Source organism: Lactuca virosa, chromosome 1, assembly GCF_052849685.1.
Source record: "Lactuca virosa cultivar CGN04683 chromosome 1, Lactuca_virosa_CGN04683_v6, whole genome shotgun sequence".
In the NCBI taxonomy this organism is placed as follows: Eukaryota; Viridiplantae; Streptophyta; class Magnoliopsida; order Asterales; family Asteraceae; genus Lactuca; species Lactuca virosa.
The window spans coordinates 179,678,329-179,698,237 of record NC_136426.1 but is presented as its reverse complement, the minus strand read 5'-3'; the positions used below and the strand labels follow the sequence as shown (position 1 = coordinate 179,698,237).

The window sequence follows — 19,909 nt, the reverse complement described above, 5'->3', positions numbered from 1 at the left end:
TCTTCCAACTTAAACAAACATGAAACTCTTACAAAATAAACATTCTTCCATGAACAATTTTTAATAACTACATCCAATAGATAATTCAATATAAAAACACTTCAAAATCGAATTAATTTAAGTTTTGAATCCTACAACTTTTAACCTTAGATGACAAAAGAGGAACAAATTTTAACCAACAACTTCTTTAATATCTTGTCTTTATTATGAAAAAAATACAAAAATATCGCCATTTGTCAAGACACCCCCTCATCCTTTTTGAATTGTATATCATGTCCTTTTCAAGAATGAGTCCTCAAAAGTGTCAGCAATGGCAGTAGAACTGTAGAACACTCCACCCCTGCTCACCCAAAATCAGATTAGGGCCCACACCCTAGAATTCGATCGTTGCGTTCAAAAAAGGTATTGCGTCTTCCAACCCCTCTACACATTCGAAATTCAAATATTCAAATGCACAAAGCAGAAACATCGTCAGACAACTCGCCCCTTTTCTCGCCGTCTCCGCTCCCCCCAAACACTTCCCAATGCAATTCGCCGATTTGTTCTTAATCTTCTGAGTTCTGAAATCTGAATCAATCCATCTGTAGAAGTTTCGGTGTTTGGTAAATCGATCACTCGATTTTTTTTTTCTTTTTCAAATGGGCGAAACGAAGTTATCATCGGATAGCAGATTGAAGCCATCGTCGAGGTTCGCTGATGAGAATCAACCACCATCGAAGTGTAAAAACAACAACCCATCATCGAATTTGAAACCCAGATCGATATGGGGTTCTAACATTGTGAAAGGTTTTTCAGCTGATAAGAAAACCAGGTCGCAACAAGTCACGAAGAAATCGCAACAACAGCCACTCACCATCGTTTCCACGACGAACTCCAAAAACCCTTTTGCTTCTAATCGAGCAAAACGGTCTCTGATAGGAGATTTGTCGTGTTCTGTTACAGCCACACAAGTTCATCCACAAGGGATTCATCACAACTGTGACCAGAACCAGAATCAGCGGCTGTATAAATCTTCGTCTTCTTCAGGGTCTCGAGATCTGTTCGCTGAGCTTGATCAGCTCAGAAGCTTGCTCCAAGCATCTAAAGACAGAGAAGCTAAGTTGCAAGCTGAGTTGTCTGATTTCAAGCGGAAAAACCTCAAGGCTTTGGAGCTCGAAAGGGTGGTTGAATCAAAGACGAGTGAAATCGATTCTCTTAAAAGCAAAATCGATTTGCTAGAATCAGAAAACACTAGTCTCTCTGAACAGTTGAATTCTCATCAGTTACAAGAAAATCTAGCGAAGGGAGCAGTTAACAATGTCGAGGTAGATGTTCTTAAATTAAGACGACTGAATGCTGAGCTTCATCTTCAAAAGAGAAACCTCTGTTGCAGGATTTCATCAATGGAGTCTCAGCTAGCTTCCTTAGCAAAAGATTCCGAGGTGCGTAATCTCTTCCAACTTCTTACTTTATCAAATTTCTAACAATTTAATTTTTGGTTTAACTTGTCTTTTATCGATTCGCAGAATGAATTTATCCAAAAGATCAAATCCGAAGCATCCATATTACGACAAACAAACGAAGATTTATGCAAACAAGTTGAAGATCTACAGGTAAGTCGATTGAACGAAGTCGAGGAGCTTGTTTATCTTAGATGGGTCAATTCCTGTCTCAAAAACGAGCTTCAAAATTCGACTTTTTTGACTTCTGATATATCTTCAAGCCCAGCTTCTGTTGAATGGCTTAATCCTTCTGTATCAAGTGATGAAGCTTCTGAACATGGTAGCACTCAAAAGAGATTAAGTTCGATTAAAAAGTGGAAAAAATGGCCTGTTTTAGATGAAGAATCACAAGTCTCCGAACCCATGAATTACAAACTCAACCTTGGATGGTTAGAAGGAAGAAGACACTCAATCAGTGGCGCAAATTGTTGTCAAGAAGAATTGGTTGTGAATAAAAGAAGACAATCAGATGGTTTTATTATATCTTCAATGGAAATGGAGGAAGTAGATTCAAGTGTTATTCAAGTGAGAGAAGCTACAAAGCTGAAAACTTTAATGGATGTTGAAAAAAGAGCTCTTAGGGTTCCTAATCCTCCTCCTAGACCTTCTACCTTCACTGAAAAGGAACATAAAGAGGTAAAGTGTCAAATCCCGCCACCACCACCACCGCCACCTCCACCACCACCTCCGAAGTTCACAGGGCGGAGTAACGGTGGTGGGGTTGTTCAAAGGGCTCCACAAGTGGTTGAGTTTTATCATTCTCTTATGAAAAGAGATTCCAGAAAAGATTCTTTAAATGATGGGATTTGTGATGCTTCTGAAGTTAATAACGTTAGAAATAGCATGATTGGTGAAATTGAAAACCGTTCTTCTCATTTGCTTGCTGTAAGTTCCTTCCCATTTAGTGTGGGCCCCACAACCCTTTGCCATAAATGTATTTGTGATTGGATTTTTTGGAGGATTTCATTACATAGTGTTTTTTTTAATGTTTAGATAAAGGAAGATGTTGAGACACAAGGAGAATTTGTCAACTCATTAATAAGAGAAGTCAATGATGCTGTTTATCCAGATATAGAAGATGTGGTGGCTTTTGTGAAGTGGCTTGATGATGAACTTTGCTTTCTTGTAAGTCTATTGGCTCTTAGATCTTGTAATCACTAAAAAAAAAGGACAAAATTCTATAAATTTCTTGAAATTTTCGCTTTCTTTAAAGGATGATTGATTGTTTATGGTTGTTAAAAGGTGGATGAGAGGGCTGTTTTGAAACACTTTGATTGGCCAGAAAAGAAAGCAGACACATTAAGAGAAGCAGCATTTGCATATCGAGATCTAAAGAAATTGGAACATGAAATTTCAAATTATAAAGACAATTTCCACATACCATGTGACATGGCATTGAAAAAAATGGTGTCTTTATCTGAAAAGTAAGACATATTCACCATTTTTTAAATTCATTTTGTTACAAATCTTTATCTTTGAAATTAAAATTATTTGGTGTATATTTTGTAGAATGGAGCGTATTGTGTACAATCTTCTTCGAACAAGAGATGTATTGATGCGAAATTGCAAAGAGTTTCATATTCCCACTGATTGGATGCTTGATACAGGAATATTAAATAAGGTTTGCTCTCTTTTTACTTTTTTTCCAATATATTTAATGTACTTAATTTTTTTACAAATAATAGCAACATATGTACATTTTTTTATTAGTAAGATCAATATGTGACTCATAATAGCAACATGCTTACAACTTTTATTTATAATAACAATATATAACAAATAAAGTATGTTGTTATTTTTGGTTACATCATGCTAATATTGGTAAATTACACAAATGGTCCCTATGGTTTGGGGTAATTTGCACGCTTAGTCCCTAACTTATTTTTTTAACTCGGGAGGTCCCTACTATTTGTTTTTGTTACGTGCTTGGTCCCTGTCTTACCTAAAAACACTATTATTTAAATAGGGAAAAATGGTGAGGAAGGTAAGGTAAAGTGAGGGGTGGGGGTGGGGCTGGGAGTAGACTTGGCAAAATCGGGCACGAAACGACAACCCGGCACGAACCCGACACGAAGTTAGCGGGTTAGGGTCAGAGATTTCGACCCGTTTATGTACACGGGTTGACACGACACGACACGATAATTAAACGGGTAGGGTTAGGGTCAAGACTTTCAACTCGAAGATGACCCGTTTAATTTTATATATATATATATATATATATATATATATTTCATATTTTTATAAATATTTTCAATATTATACATTTGTAGTGGCCCAAATTCAAGAACTAAAAGTAAAATTCAAAATTTCAAAGTGACTTAATTTTACTCCTCCTCACTACCTATCTCATTTTCTTCCTAACTCTAACTCTTTCCATTTTGCTTTCTAAACTTACTACTACCTCCGTCCCATATTTATTGTCCAATTTTGACTTTTGAAGTCTTTATTCTTTAAATTTGACCTTAAATATTTTTGTTTTTGATATATAACACTTAATGCAAAATATATGAATGGATTGTGTTTTAAATGTCTTTTCATTGTTATATGTTTTATCAAGTAATTTATAACACAAATAAAAATATTTAAGGTCAAAGTAGAAAAATAAAATCTTCAAAAGTCAAAAATGAACAATAAATATGGGACGGAGGGAGTATAATTTTTTTCTGTTCCACCTTCCAACTCCAGCATTTCACTTTTTCATTTTTTTTCCTCCATGACTCTTACTTTTTAACCTTTAAAATGTTTCAGCCCGGCATGACACAATATATTTATAAGGTTTAAACCTTAACCCGAAACCCGACAAGAAATCGACACGAAAATAAACGGGTTGACACGACACGACACGACACGATAATTAAACGGGTCGGGTTAGGGTCAAGCACTCCCAACCCGTTTAATGTCTTGACACGGCACGAACCCGACACGACACGACACGTTTGCCAGGTCTAGCTGGGAGTATGTTTATTTAAATAAATTAAAAAATGAAGGGCAAAATAGTCTTTTTAGGTAAGATAGGGACCAAGTGCGTAACAAAAACAAACAGTAGGGACCTTCCGAGTTAAAAAAATAAGTTAGGAACCAAACGCGCAAATTACCGTGTAATTTACTCTAAAGATTAAGTTTAATTCAGAAGAAACACAAAATATAAGGTCTTTTTATGAGATTAACCCTAAAAAAATATAGGTATGGTGCTATTATGGGTAAAAATAAAGCACATTGCCTATATATGGCTATATTGGTAACAAAAGGTAAAGCACATTACCTTGTGGTCTGTTTGTTGCACAGAACAACATAACAGGACATGACAGGTTGTACTGTGTTTGACATGTATTGGACTGCTACTGAGATTGATGTCAATGAGACAAATTTTTTAATTTTTGGTCTTCATTTTCGTGGCAGATTAAATTGGGATCGGTTAAGTTGGCTAAGCAGTACATGAGAAGAGTTGCTACAGAGCTTCAAATCAAGGGAACATCAGATAAAGATTCTTCAATGGATTATATGTTGCTTCAAGGAGTCAGATTTGCTTTTCGTATCCATCAGGTTTGTCGTATATTTTTTTACATATATATTACAATAACGAAAATTATATGAATTTCACATGATATTAAATATCATTTAAATATTATTCTTGTCTACTTTTTTGTAGTTTGCTGGTGGATTTGATGTGGATACAATGCATGCATTTGAGGAGCTTCGGAATGTGGCTCTAGTTTTAAACAAAAAGTAAAATGAAAAGAGGTTTTTTGAGGGAGGGAAATATGGATTTTTGTATAGAGAATGATTTAAGATGGTAGTTTTGGTTTGAAGAAAAAATGAAGGGTGGTTAGATATGGATATGGGATATGGTCAATAGAGGTGCAATCATTATCTTATATTTTTCTAAGTAACTACAAAAATTATATATGTATTAGGGGTTCAAGATTAGTTTGACCCTTACTTTTGATATTTTGTGTTTGCATTGCTTATAAATTAAAACATATATATAATATATCTTCTTTATCGGATACATCTTTAGATCGGATTAGAATATTGCATATATTTATATTGTGTGTTACTATAAGGTATTAGATGAATTATTAGATGGATATATGATAGAATTATATATATTCAGTGATAAACATTCGCAAGTAAAGTATATGCTTAGCTAGAAATTTTTATGGTGATTTTCATAAGACCTTACATTTTTATTTTTTGTAGACCTAATTTTTTTTTCCAGAAAAACCCAACTTTAAATATTACTTGTTATTTAAGCACATAGCATTGTAGGTTACAAACAAGTAAATAAAATTTTTTTTCTTCATAAAAGACTATATTTCACATTTTTTTTTTCATTTTAGATCTAAAACTATTCTTTTTCCAAAATAAATCCAATTTTAACCTGTTAGTTCATTAATGGGGTTGGTTACATCAGGTAATCGTAACCCTAATCCCCTAACTCACGTGCGCCATAAACATCTACAACTTATAAGTCTAAAACGTATTTATACTTCCAAATACAAAAAAGAATATGTATTTATACTTCTAAAAGAATAGATTTTTACTTTTAAAGAGGTAAAAAAATATTTTTTACTTCTAAACAGCATAAAAATAAGTATTTATACTTCAAGTCAAAATATATATATATATATATATATATATATATATATATATATATATATATATATATATATGCAAAAAAAATGTATATAATAGTTCAAAAAAAATATATGTAAATATGATGTTTAATTAACAATTTTTAGTGTATAATTACGTAAATATATTTCTGCATTAATACGTGTAATATGAAAACCAATATATTTATTGTTGTTAGTATTCATTGTAAAACATTGATAAATATTTGAGACAAAACGAGCTTAAATATAAAAATAACAACTTATTTGGAAAACTGTCCCATTACATTGCTAAAATAAGTATACCATCAGATGTTCTGAAAATAGTCTTTGGTGCAACATTTGAAAACAAAATCAATCTTGTGAAAAGAGCATTGGGTAGAGGTGCACATTTCAAAATGGTTTTTTTTACCGAAGGAAAAAAGTCGAACCTGTTTTTAAGAACCAATTAGGTTAAAACTGAATTGTCGATTAGTACTAAGTTTTAATAAATATCTAAAGTCGGGATTTTTTCCTGGTTCTACTGTAACTGACCGAACCTATTTTTTAATCGAAAAAACCATTTTTTTTAGCAAAAAAAATCAATATTTCAACACAATTCACTTAAAAAAAACAAAAAACAAAATCGATTATAACTAAAACTGATTCAAATCGGTATATGTGCATCTTTAGTCTTAGGACATGAGATAAATAGAAAAGCTTCATCATCACAATAGCAAAATTCTATTTCATTATTTCTTACTAAGTTTATATTTTTTAGCGTGAGAAATAAGTCATTTCAAGGGATCCAATATGATGTGCATAAAGAAGAAGAAAAAGTAGAAACATGACCTAGGATTTTAGAATCGGTTACAATTTTTGGTGATCGATGATTAGGGCATATGTGATTTAGGGATATAGGGTTTCATGTTAGTAACCGACTCCATTAATGAATAACAAGGAAAATGTTAAAGCTGAATTTAGGTAATCGATGATTAGTAACCGACTCCATTAATGACCTAGGATTTTAGAATCGGTTACAATTTTAGGTGATCGATGATTAGGGCATATGTGATTTAGGGATATAGGGTTTCATGTTAGTAACCGACTCCATTAATGAATAACAAGGAAAATGTTAAAGCTGAATTTATTTGGAAAAAAAGCCTTTAGGTCTAAAACGAAGAAAAGTGCAAAATGCAAGGTATTTTATGGAAAAAAGCTCATTGGTAACCTTATGGGGCTGAAATAACAAGTAATAGGTAAAAGTTGGATCTTTCTAAAAAAAAATTAGGTAAAAAAAACTCAAAATGTAAGGTCTTTTATGGAAGTGACCCAAATATTTATGAGCGATTCAATGACCCATACCATATTAAGCTCGCTAGGATTTGTGAGCCATATATTTCTTTGCGAGTAGTTGGTAAGTTATAGAGTCCGATCAATTTGACCTCAAATTATGTTACTAAGACTTAGTTATGCGCCCCCGTGTCCAAGGACTGTAGTTGCAGATCTCGATAAGCGAATAACAGTCCTGCCCACTGCAGTTGCAGTGGTGTTGTTGGGTTATGCAACAACACTTTCATTTTGTATGTAACATTTTCACGATTAGTAAAATCGTCTCTCTCGTTGGTCTGTGGATTAACAGATCATTCTGATCGTGTGAACCACATTAAATAATTGTGTTGTTAATTTTGTTGATTTCATTTATTTACTGTGATATCCTTTATTGTTTGGTTGGAGTGCTTAACACTAAAAATAGCAACTTTTTGCTTAATACCAATGTACTTTTGCACCATGCACTAAGAGTTTAATATCGCTACATAGTCGTGAGGCAACGTATTTGTATCAATTTAAGGGGATATAGATTCTACCCATTCGATACTTAAATGATATTTTCAATGTGATTATTGTCGTCCTTTGACTTCTTGGTCATTTGTTTTGATGTTCCCTAGTTGACACTGTTTGTTGTGCTCCGCCGACTTGACTAGACATTACTATATGAGTTGAAGATGAAAGTTGACATAGAAGATATCAATATAGAATGCCAAAAAGTAGCATTAATGATTAACTTATCCTTTGTAATAAAGAAAGATTAAGTCACAATAAACTATAGGATACGACCTCTCAAGACCAGCCTAAAACAATTTATAAAAATTTGATTTTGTTCTTTTTTTATTTTTGGAAACGACAAATATATATATTAATAAAAGCCAATCGATTAGCAAGTAACTAAAACAAGGGCAACAAGTACAAATAAAGAAGTCTGAAATAGAAATAAAATAACAAACTTAACAAAAGGGAGAGAGACTCCATTCTATCGACCTGCCTTTCTCCTCCTTAGATCTGAACTTGAACCATGAGAAGGTCTGTGAGATCACCTCATCAGCAATCTTTGCAGGATTAGTGTGAATCCCTTTAAACCTCTTGTTGTTTCTAGCTAACCATATGAACCATAAAAGTCCATATATCACCACAGTTACCCTAACTCTCTTTTTTGGGCAGTTACCCCATGTTGCTGCGAAGCTAAGGAACTCATTTACATCATCACATTGAGAATTAGGAATTCCACACCAATTTAAGATCCATTTCCGAGCCTCCATAGAAACCTCACATTTAATCAGCAAGTGATCACTAGACTCCTGAGCCATATTGCAGAGAGAGCACATGTTTGATTGAACTTTGACTCCTCTTGCTTCTAGATTTGCCGCCACGGGTATTCTGTTCATAGCTGCCCTCCAGATAAAGCATATGATTTTTAGTGGGATTACATTTAACCAACATATCTTGCTATCTTTACCAGGATTAATATTGGACTCTATTATGTTGCGTATAGTACAAGCTGTATAACGACCATCTGCACTTAGATTGAATCGAAAACCATTTTGTGTTGGTAGTGTATTACCCCCCTGAAGCATTTCACATAGATTTGTCAGATCACCCATGACCTCATCTTCTATAATCTGTGACTTCCAACGCCAACAGAAACCTGATGAGATTATTCTGTCAGACACCAAACATAGTTTTGTGGTTTCCAATTCATATAATCTGGGAAATCTCTCTTGTAATGTTAAGGACCCACACCAACGGTCTTTCCAGAATAGAATTGTTACATTGGAACCAGGTACAAGTGTAAACAGCTCATGATAATTTATATCAAATTCATGAAGAGCTTTTATGGCTTTAGCAATGTTGCTCCACACCCCACACATCGATGTTTTTGCTATCGCGGTAACCGGTTTTCGTGACAAATTATGTATACTTTTTATGCAATTTTTCCATAAACCATCACTCACTGGATTGAGTTTCCACCACCATTTTGTGAGCAATGATGCGTTTTGAGCTTTTAACGATCCAACTCCTAGTCCTCCATCCTTTTTTTGGTGCCACAACTTTAGACCATGAAACCCAATGAATCCGAGAATGGGACTCACTACCGCTCCAAAGGAATTTCCTTCTCATTTTCTCAAGTTCATTAATTATACCATTTGGCTCCTTGAATTAACCTCAAAAGTTCCTATCCTTGTCGCTTTTAGTCCTTATTCTTCAAGATGACTTCTTTTGGCTGCAAAATGTAAATAGATCTTATAAGTACCATTTATCTATGCAAATAACGAAAATATTAATCAAAATGTATTCAAATATTGCCTAAAAATATGTATAAATATGGCAATATCATGTATCAAGCATCAAAGAACCTATAGAGATCTTCTATGATAATGAGGGTGCAGTCGTGTTGAATAAAGAACCCAAGGACAATGGGAAGTCAAGACACATACTGAGAAAATACCACTATGTTCGGGAAATAGTCGAGGTTGGAAACATCGTCGTGAGTAGAGCATCATATGAGGAAAATCTTGCTGATCCTTTCACAAAGCCATTGTCAAGGGACACAAATGATGGTCATGCTAGGACCATTGGGATGAGACTTTTGATGAAATGATGAAACTGTTTAGTTGTTAGTTTGTTTATTTTTGAAACATATAACAATAGGAATTGAAACCGATTTGATGTTTATTTCATGATGACTTAATAAAGAGCTTTTACTGCCATCAAAGTTGTGTTCTTTCATTTATTTGTTTCACTTTTGCATGTTTTGAACCCACTTCCAGAATAATAATATTCAAACCTCAATATTCGTTCACACTTTGGAAAGTGAGTGAGTGATTTAAGATTGTCATGAGTATTATTAGATTGTCCATATAGATTGGACATTACATATTGATTGTGCTGCACTTATGAGTACTTGAAATAGAGATATAAGTATTGGAATAACCCTCCCTTCAAGATTACTTCATGGATCAAGTCACAAGTAATTCTAAGATGATAATATCTTTTATTCTTCAAACCAAGATACATATGGGGTTTTGATGAAAAATCTATTGTATAGTAGTTTGCTCCAACGTTAGCCTTCACTGGTAGTCGTAAAGGGTATGTCCATGTATGCTAGGAAGAGTAGACAAAAACTATGTAGCCAAAGTTTATTTGTTCCTTTTCATAACTAAGAAGTAATATCTATGGGCCCCTTGATGATTTGGTGCTGATATCTGAAGTGATTGGTTGATCCCTAGCTAAATTGATGTTTTCGATTTAGAAGTTAGATGTGATCGTCATATGTCGTTATCGGGAAATAGAATTTTGAAACTGAGATTGATCCTTAGCTATGTCTCATGTTCATACAAATATCTAGAACAAATGAATAATTGATCACTTATCTAAGGACTAAACTTTGATTAAGATCAAAGTTTGACAGTTTGATTAGATGACTACTCTCTGTTAATTGATTGTTAATTGATAAAGAAGTATTAGACATTTAAAAGTTAATGAATGATCCAAATGAGAGACTATTGGAAATAGTGTCTATGGTCATTAACCGTTTGATAATAATTCTAATAATAACATGGTCCTTTTGGGTTGGCGTCATAACACATTAGCAATAAAGAAATGGAGAAAAATAAGTTTTCAATTTATGAAGTAATTAAGAAATTAATTGGAAATTATGTTGGAATTAATTAAATTGTTTTAACTAGTTAAAGGGATTGAATATTAATTAATTTCTAGAATTAGAATATTCCAGAAGCCTCGTGGAAGAAGGCTGGGGCCGGTTTGAGCATCCCTGAATACGGATAATGCAAGTTTTGAATAAGGTAAGGTTTTTCCTTAGGTATTTGAATTTCTTAAGGATTAATCTATTGTCTATAAATAGACTGATATAGATTAAACCATAGGTGTTGATTCTCTCTCTGAACCTGTCAATCCTTTCTCCTTTATCTCTCTTTCTCTCTCTCGCGCGCGCTCTCTCTCTCTCTCTATATATATATATATATCCCTCTCTCTCTCTCTCTCTCTCTCTCTCTCTCTCTCTCTCTCTCTCTCTCCTATTGTTGAAAATCATAACCTCTCTCCTAGGGTTAGTGATTTTCAAATTAACCTTCAAAAGGGTTATTCCTTATTTTCTTTTTGGAGTTTTGGGTCTGACTACGTTAGAGGGATTCTTCATTGGGTCCTTCATCCATTGCAAGAGTTGGATATCACATTTTTTTTCTTGTAAATCGAAATTATGGACGTCTCTAAAATAATGATAAAGTGGCTTGTTAAACACTGAAATCTATTATCTCAGGTACAACCATGTTGTAATAGGAATTTGATCTGGACCAACGGACTTGTTCCTCCCTGTCCCTGGTCAAATTTATTTCACTTCTTCGCTACTAATCCTCGAGCATGATCGCTTAAATTTGGTATGTACTCTACCTACACGTCCCTTTAATATTGCAGACCTCAAGACATAGAACCCTTGTTAAATAAAGAATGAAAATAGTTACCCTATTCTCTCTTACTTCCTCATCATTTAATAGCACATGACCATTTTCATCCTTAATATACTTGACAATTAACTTATGTCCCTTTTTCTTCTCCCCCTAGCTTTTTCTAGCTTGTAGATACTAGTCTTCTATTATTTGGTGTCTAATATCTATACATCGCCTTATACGTCATGGCCTTAGATATGGCTACGAATTTATTTGCCTTGCTACTTGCCTTGTTGTATCTTTCTTTCACCCTCACTTTCTCTTCATCATCACTACTCTCTATAACTCCTTAAATCATATTTGTTTATTCCTAACATTATAATAGACCTCCTCACTCCATTAGCAGGATTCTCTCTGTTTATTAGCCTTGCCAAACGACATCCTAAGTGTATGTTAGGCCACTTCTCTGATGACTCGGGTCATATTATTTCATAAACTTCATGCCTCCTTGGTATAACTACCATGTCCCTAAAACTATTAATTATAGTTCCCTTTAAGTGTTTCCTAAGAATCCTTAGCTTAGCCTCCTTTCTTCTTCTTTGAACCCTTCTTGATAAAAGGAGATGCACAACCAACAATATATGTTATGATGCACATGCATCTCCCGTAATAACCTTGCAGTATATACATGACTTAAGGTCACCCTTACACAACATAGGTGGTCAGTGTTGTGCACCCCGTTTTGGAACGTAATCAAGGGGTCCTCCTGTTTTTTTAAAAAGATTTGTGATAACCAAATCATGTGAAATAGCAAATTTGGGAAGCAAGCGCCCATCATCTGTGTCTCGTACATGTACACCCGGATACCCATCTGTTTCAATCCCAATATGATCGTTGAAGTCTCCCACTAACACCAATTGTTGGTCTAACATGCCATGTATGTTGTGTGTACGTGCACACAACGTTTATCACCTCCCCTTCTTCTACAACCTTGATCGTTATGATCCTATCACGACATCTCATAACCACTACTGCGATATCTTTTAGCACATGGGACAACAATACACCAACTCCATTCCTCGCATTTTCTAGGCCCGAATACAACAACTTATACCCATTGTACTTTCTAGCTCCCACTTTCCACCTAGTCTCCTAGAAACAAGGAATGCCCACTTACCTTTTCCTTAGAATCTCAGTGAAATCCAACAACTTCGCATTCAAAGAACCTACGTTAAGAGTACAAATTCTCAACCTAAGATCCTCCCTGCCACTACCCTTACGTACCCTTACCCTTCACCATAGAAACATATATAGCACCCTACTAGGCCTTCCCCTCGTAGAAACCCCTGTCACGCTACTAACAAGAGACGACCTCAAACTATCATAATTAACACACAACTCTATATTGTTCTACTACAATATGTACCCAACACCCAATAGTCAAGCAAGCTACTAATTACAAAGAAACTAACGCAAGTATGCAGTAGATGGGAGAATAAACAAAGATAGCAATTTAGGGTATTATTAGTGGTAAATCTTCAAAGACCAAATAAATAACTAGAATAAAATAATTTATGAATACCGGTATTTCTTTTGAATTAAAACTTTTACATGTTGTGTACGAATCCAATGTGTGGGTAAACGATCCAAAGATTACCTAACAAATTATATTTAAGTGAAAGGAGGCTCGAGATTTTAAAATTATTTAGACGGTCAACTAATATACAATTTTACTAGGAGTAGATTACTATGCATAAAAATAGAAATACGAATACATATTTATAACAAAATAAACTTATTTATGAGGGAAGCAAGGTGGGTTGTAAATTCTGTTGGAGCGTCAAAAATTAATAGTGCGTGATAGAAGTGTGGAGTTATAACAGGATAGGGAAGTGGGAGTTTTTGGGCGGAGAAAAGGGTATACGGAGGTGTGCGCAGGTCAAAAGTCAAAACCGATGTCCGACAGGGTGCACAGGTCAGAAACGCTGAGGGTGTGGAAGGGTTGAAGCCAAGGGTGTATGGTTTCTGGTGGCGAAGAGATAAGGGTAAGGGAGAGGGTGTTGGTCGGAAGGGAAGGGAGAATGAGAAAAACTAACAATTATTAAGTGGGCCATACAGACCCTGATAAGCATAATACTAAGAGGCATCATGTAAGTCAAAATTTTCCTATGGATCGACCGAGTCTCCTTTGATAATGTCATGATAATGTCATGATAATGATGTCTATTTTGTCCTATACACCTCCAAGTCTCTATCCAATAACGACTTCCTCAAATTTTCCGCAAAACAAGTTAACAACTACAAATTGTAATAAAAGAGAAGCTGCAAACAAATAGCTAGCATCACTCTGGCTAAATATTTCGAACATGGGTTCATACTATCATTCATCTGATTACTGCTATGACATTGTATTACCATCTTATTTTGGAAATCGATCTTCTTCAGGACTATCTGTAAACCTCACCAACCAAAATATCGAATCCTTGATGTATTTCTGTGAGAAAATAGTTGATTTGGAAGACCAAGACAAGTACAGCGGGCCTATGGTGTGGATTGGTATCTACATCTCAATGGCATCATTCTTTTGCATTCTCGCGATGGTAGCTGATCTGTTCAATGGTTTTCAGAAAAGGAAATTTTGGTTTCCAAGTAAATATTTCTCTCTAAATGCTGTTTCTATCACAGTGATAGCGGTTGCAATGAAACTCCCTGTGGATTTGAGTAGTCAAATGCCAGGGTGGGTGGACCAAGTAGCTAAGCAGGGAAGCATAGTTTTTATGTGCATGATGATGGCTAACTTGATGCCTTCTTTGGCGTCTATGGACAACAAGTCACTTCTTGCAAATGTGATAGGTTTTGCTATTCTCATTATCACCATAATTGTGAATATTTTTATGGAGATTAATACTGGAGTTATTGATCGAGGATACTTCTTTGTAGCATTGTTACTCTTCTTACTAATAATTTTGATCTCTTCTGCAATATCACTTCCAATCTCTAAGCAAATTCTACAACTCAAGTATCAAGCGATTAGCAAAACAACTTTACAAGATCATTGTCCAGAAGATATATTTGATATTGAGAAGCTAAGACAACATGTGAAAAGATACTGGATCATGGCAGAAACTGGTAGCCCACAATTTGTAATGGCTAGTAATCCGTTATCATGTGCTTCTGGTGTAATTTGTGTAACTGGTCTAGCCACATACATATTACTTCTGGTGTTAAATTTTATGCTCCCAATTTATAAAAGATACCAATCGGATTATAAGTGGTCAATGGTTGTGATTGTTATCACACAATCTAGTGGAGTGGTAATAGGTGTCATCGCCCCAATGTTTAGATGTTTTACGGTTGTGAGCTTTAAATCTTTTACTAGGTGGAATAGGAACCATTTGGAGGTCTTTAAAGTAGAGAAGTATTGGACTCAACAGTTGTGTGAATGGAAAGAAAGTCATATAACCTTTCTATCAAATGGCCGTAGATCAAGAAATCTTATACGTAATTTGAAAAAACCTATTCTAAGTGCTTGGATTGGATTTCAGAAGGTGGTTGTGGTAACATGCAAAATTATAGGGCTCCTCCCCATTGTGGTTCTACTCATTTTCATGTATTGTTCATATTATTTAAGGTCAATGAAAGGAATGATGCTTAATCCACCCTCTAGCACTCATGATACAGATGAAGACCTTAGCAGTTATGTTTTGTTACTTGAAGACAATATGGAGTTTGCTGAAAGAACACTTAAACGAATTTCAAACTCCATGAATCCCGTGATGCAAAAGGCTGAGAAGGAACAAGACAACAATCTCTTAAACTTTCTTGAAAAATCGACTGGATTCGAGGGAGTAGAGAAATTTGACATTTGTCAAGTTCAACCACTACTTTCTATTGAAATTCCCAACAGTTGGAGCTTACCAATAGTAACCTTAACATGCATCGCCATTTCACTCCCAAATATTGGTAAGGACGTAACTAATAACTTGTTCAAATGTGTTGGTGGAGGGCTCTTTTACACGCATATTGTTGAGGAAAGCTTGAACAATGCACTTAAGTACGTAAACATTCAAAAGGCAGCTTTGACATTGTGGGATGAGGTAGAAGACAACTACAAGTGGTTAGAGAACACTTTGGAAAAAAGAGCTTTTGATGGAAAAACATCAAGAGAGATCCTTGAATGGTTTTCTCACAAGGCAGAAGAAATTGTGAGAGAAGTTAGCAAAAGCACAAATGGAGGAGAACCGGTGGAATACCTTCCATGGAAGTTGATTGTTGCTAATTCAATGTATCGAATTACACAAACAATCATGCTTACCTACCAAAGTGACATCTTAGAGATCACTGAAGAATGGTTGTTTACACTATTAAATCACATGATTGTAGACATATTGGTTGGTTGCTTCACCAACATACCACGAGTCATAACAATCAAATGCCATGAAAGTGCAATAGAGAAACGGGAGGCTAGTGTTGAGGCTGCAGCAAAGCTTCTTGGTAGGACTACTAAGATAATAAAAAGTCTTGAAACGTATGAATTACCAAGCATTCATCGGGATAAGATGGCATTTATTGATGAATGGCGTCTTCATTTGCAAAGTATCCCTTAAAATCTGTTGTCTTTCATATAGATCAAAAGTAATTTTCTGACTTTGTAACACAATTCTTGTCTGTGTGTAATATTTGGTTGTAATTCTTGTTTCTTTTGCACCTTAAAATATGTTGTCTATCATATAGATGGAAAGTAATTTTTCAGTTTTGTTTGTGTTCATGGGCATATCTTTACATCTTTCTTTTCAGTTTTGTTTGTGATCTTGGACATCTCTTAACATCTTTCTTTTCATATATTGATTCATGTTGAGGGTGTTGGATGGTGACACTTTGGATTTGGAAAAAAAATGGCCATATTTTCATATCGTTGCATATAATCTAGAGAAGTATAATATTGCATATTATATTTCAGTGGATATTCATTTTACAATACCTGCTGAATTAAAATATGACAAATTGGGAATGTGGTATTATTACGTGCACCATGATGGCTAATATAATGTCTTTTTCCTTTCAACATCTATAAAGAAGACATTTTCTTAAAAAGAAACTATATTAGCCACATCATACACATAAACTTGATGTTACCTAAGTTGAAGTGGAGTAACTTCTAGTGTTCATGAAAGGCTCATGTAGGAAAAGAAAAGGGTGCACATCTCTATTTATAAAGGGATAGACACCCAACATTTGATTTCACTACGGATGTGGGACAGGAAGATGTGGTGGAAAGGAAGTTGGCCATCCTACATTGTGGGGACCATCAACTATAAATTTAGGGTTTTTGGTTTTGAATTTTATAAATATAAAGTAAAAAAGAATTGTATATGTTTTAAAGTTTTTCAAACCAATCCCAAAATCTATCAACAACAAGGCACTTCTTCCAAATTTCATAGGTTTTATTATTGCAACAATCACTCTATTACAACAATCGTGTCCAATTTAAAATAAGGAACCAAAACAAAAAACCATTGACTAAATCACACTTTTAGGCCCAATTTAGGACCCATCCACAGCTATCTTTTGGGAAGCATATAATCTATTCAAAATATTTTCTTCAAGCTAATATGTACATCAGATACACAACAGTCTGTTAGTTTAATACATAACATAAAAGTAAATCAGATACACAACAATCTACTAGTTTAATACATAACATAAAAGCTCAACATCTAGCATCCACAACGGGCCATGTACATTGAAATTGAAACTCTCATAGTCTCATAAACTAAATAAAAAGATGGAAAAAAAATAGTAGTTAAACCTTAAAAGCATAAAGCCATGGCATAAGTAAAATAATAATTATGCTACTCTTCATAGCTATTATCATTATTCTTATAATTCACATGCTAACAAGTTTTTCATCATTCATGTATGTATTCATGTTTAAAAATTACACACACACACAAACACACACACACACACACACATATATATATATATATATATATATATATATATATATATATATATATATATATATGCCTACACCTCTCGTATCATGTGAGAATAAAATAAACATTCAAAATCTTAAATGGAAGCCATTGAAGGATTATAGCCATTCCTATGTAACTTTTGCCATCTCCATGCAACCCTCAAACTCTTTTCAAGATCCGTATATTGTGCTGACCAATTAAGCTCACGGAGGATCTTTGACGGGTCACTAAATACTTCTGCATAGTCACCGGGTCGCCTTGGAAGGTAGTCTACTTTAATGGATGCACCCGTTGCCTTTTTACATGCTTCCACAAATTCTTTGACTGATCTTCCTGTTAAAAAGAGTAAAAAAGAAGGATTAGGTCCTTATCTGTAAATTTCCCTAATAATCTCCAAAAACCAAGTACTTAGGAGTGGGGCCCACAATTTTTGGGATGTTATGTCATAATTCAATTCAAGTATTACTTACTTTACGGTACTCTCTCCAACATATATATGCAACTGCAGCAAAATGCATCACTGCATCAAATGCATTTTCAGCAAAGGTTTTGTTCACCTAAACTCTTTTGATCAAGGAAAAAACAAATAAACATTATTAACATTTATTCTTACTAAGGCAAGCATGCAGAGACATTTTGGTAATTTGGTTGTGAGTTTAAATTTCAAAAAGGATACGGCTTTTGGATCACCCAAATCTGCATAAATGAATTGAAGTCTCCCAGCATCTGGGAAGAGATCTTGAAGAACTTTGATAGCTCCTAGGTTTCCACGAGAAAGATTATCCTATCACACCACAATTTAAAAGTATAAAGTTTCGATTTTTTTAATGACTTAATCTGATAAACTATATATGGATGTTTCTTTTTTAATAAATCAAGAAAGAAAGTTTTTCCTTATTAAATAATAACTTTTTTTATAGATTTGTGTTATTTACTTTTTCTTTTCATTAGTGTGTTGTCATTTTCTTGAATATTTTTTAAACATCATTTATCAAAACAATAAGAAATAGATTAAAATAGAAAAATACCACTATAGTGACACGATGATTATCTTTTAGAAGGCGTAGGGCTGCATGTGAACCAATATAACCAGCACCTCCAGTTACTAACACATGAGTAACACCAGTTTCATGTTGAGAAAACTTCAAATCAAAAACACAAAAAAAATGAATCAGATATTTAATGTATAATTCAATAGTGTAACAAATAAGATCCAACAACCTCTAGCAAATATCAAAAATACCCTTTAATAGAAAACCTATAAAGGAACATCATTAACGAATTTGTTGAATCTTTCCTAAAAGGGGAATTTTAGACAACTTATGGGAATCCCAAAATAGAAAGTTTTGCAAATTTTGTATGGATTTAAAGAAAAGAAAGAGGCATAATTGAAGAAAAGGAATACAGTGTACATACAGGACTAGGGGTGTTGAAAGATGGGGATTGTTTAAGCATAAGAATGCATATTGCAGTAAGTCCTGCAGCTAAAAGGATCTTTCCTACAACACCATTTTTCTTCTTGGGGTCCACATAATCCATGCCTACAAACACAAAAGGAAACAACTTCAAATCTGTGTACCTAATCTGTTTCTGAGCATATAACAGAAGTAGAAATATAGACATAAATAACAAGAAAGCCAAAAGTAACAATAAAAAAACAAAAAGATAATTTTAAAATATTAAAAATGAGTGATTTATGAACGCTAAACCCTAAACTTTAAGTTAAAAACACTAATCCATAAATATGAAACATGAAATCTATACTTCAAAAGAAATTATTCGCCGATAGATGTTGGGTAATCTTGACATGGGTCATGGGTTTATTGAAGTTATGGGTATGGGTAGTATTTGATTGTTTATTTAATGTTTGAATAAAGGACTTTGACCAAGTTTAAATTGAGAAAACGTGATGTGTACTTGGTCACTGTAGGGTGCTTTTCTTTAGGAGTAATGACTAGTTTTTAGGCTTTAGGTTGTTTATTCCCGTTGGTTTTTTGTAGGCTATTTATAGCCAGTTGCTTTTGATTAATGAAGTGTGGTTGAGTCCAGATTAAAGAAACTCCATCTGTTTTCTCCTTTTCTTTTCGTGTGCAGCAACAACAGGGAACACTTTC

The 19,909-nt window shown here is 34.2% G+C and overlaps 4 protein-coding genes across 4 annotated transcripts; 2 read left to right on the top strand and 2 right to left on the bottom strand.

Moving 5' to 3' along the window:
- The first annotated feature begins 291 nt into the window (after positions 1-291).
- Positions 292-5,490, top strand: LOC145162161 (protein CHUP1, chloroplastic-like). The gene is made up of 7 exons (XM_079081393.1): positions 292-1,421; positions 1,506-2,366; positions 2,475-2,606; positions 2,724-2,905; positions 2,991-3,102; positions 4,881-5,024; positions 5,131-5,490. The coding sequence occupies exons 1-7, from the start codon at positions 639-641 to the stop codon at positions 5,209-5,211; spliced, it is 2,295 nt and encodes a 764-aa protein (XP_078937519.1). The 5' UTR covers positions 292-638; the 3' UTR covers positions 5,212-5,490.
- Positions 5,491-8,358: 2,868 nt separating this feature from the next.
- LOC145124652 (uncharacterized) lies at positions 8,359-9,279 on the bottom strand. The gene has a single exon (XM_079060070.1). It carries the CDS (start codon positions 9,277-9,279, stop codon positions 8,359-8,361), a length of 921 nt encoding a protein of 306 aa, XP_078916196.1.
- Positions 9,280-14,180: 4,901 nt separating this feature from the next.
- Positions 14,181-16,421, top strand: LOC145124643 (uncharacterized). Its single transcript, XM_079060061.1, has one exon. It carries the CDS (start codon positions 14,181-14,183, stop codon positions 16,419-16,421), a length of 2,241 nt encoding a protein of 746 aa, XP_078916187.1.
- A 1,468-nt stretch (positions 16,422-17,889) lies between these two features.
- Positions 17,890-19,334, bottom strand: LOC145124640 (UDP-arabinose 4-epimerase 1-like). The gene is made up of 5 exons (XM_079060057.1): positions 19,212-19,334; positions 18,824-18,937; positions 18,472-18,579; positions 18,262-18,352; positions 17,890-18,128 (listed from the first exon to the last, which is right to left on the bottom strand). The coding sequence occupies exons 1-5, from the start codon at positions 19,332-19,334 to the stop codon at positions 17,890-17,892; spliced, it is 675 nt and encodes a 224-aa protein (XP_078916183.1).
- Between the last annotated feature and the right edge of the window lie 575 nt (positions 19,335-19,909).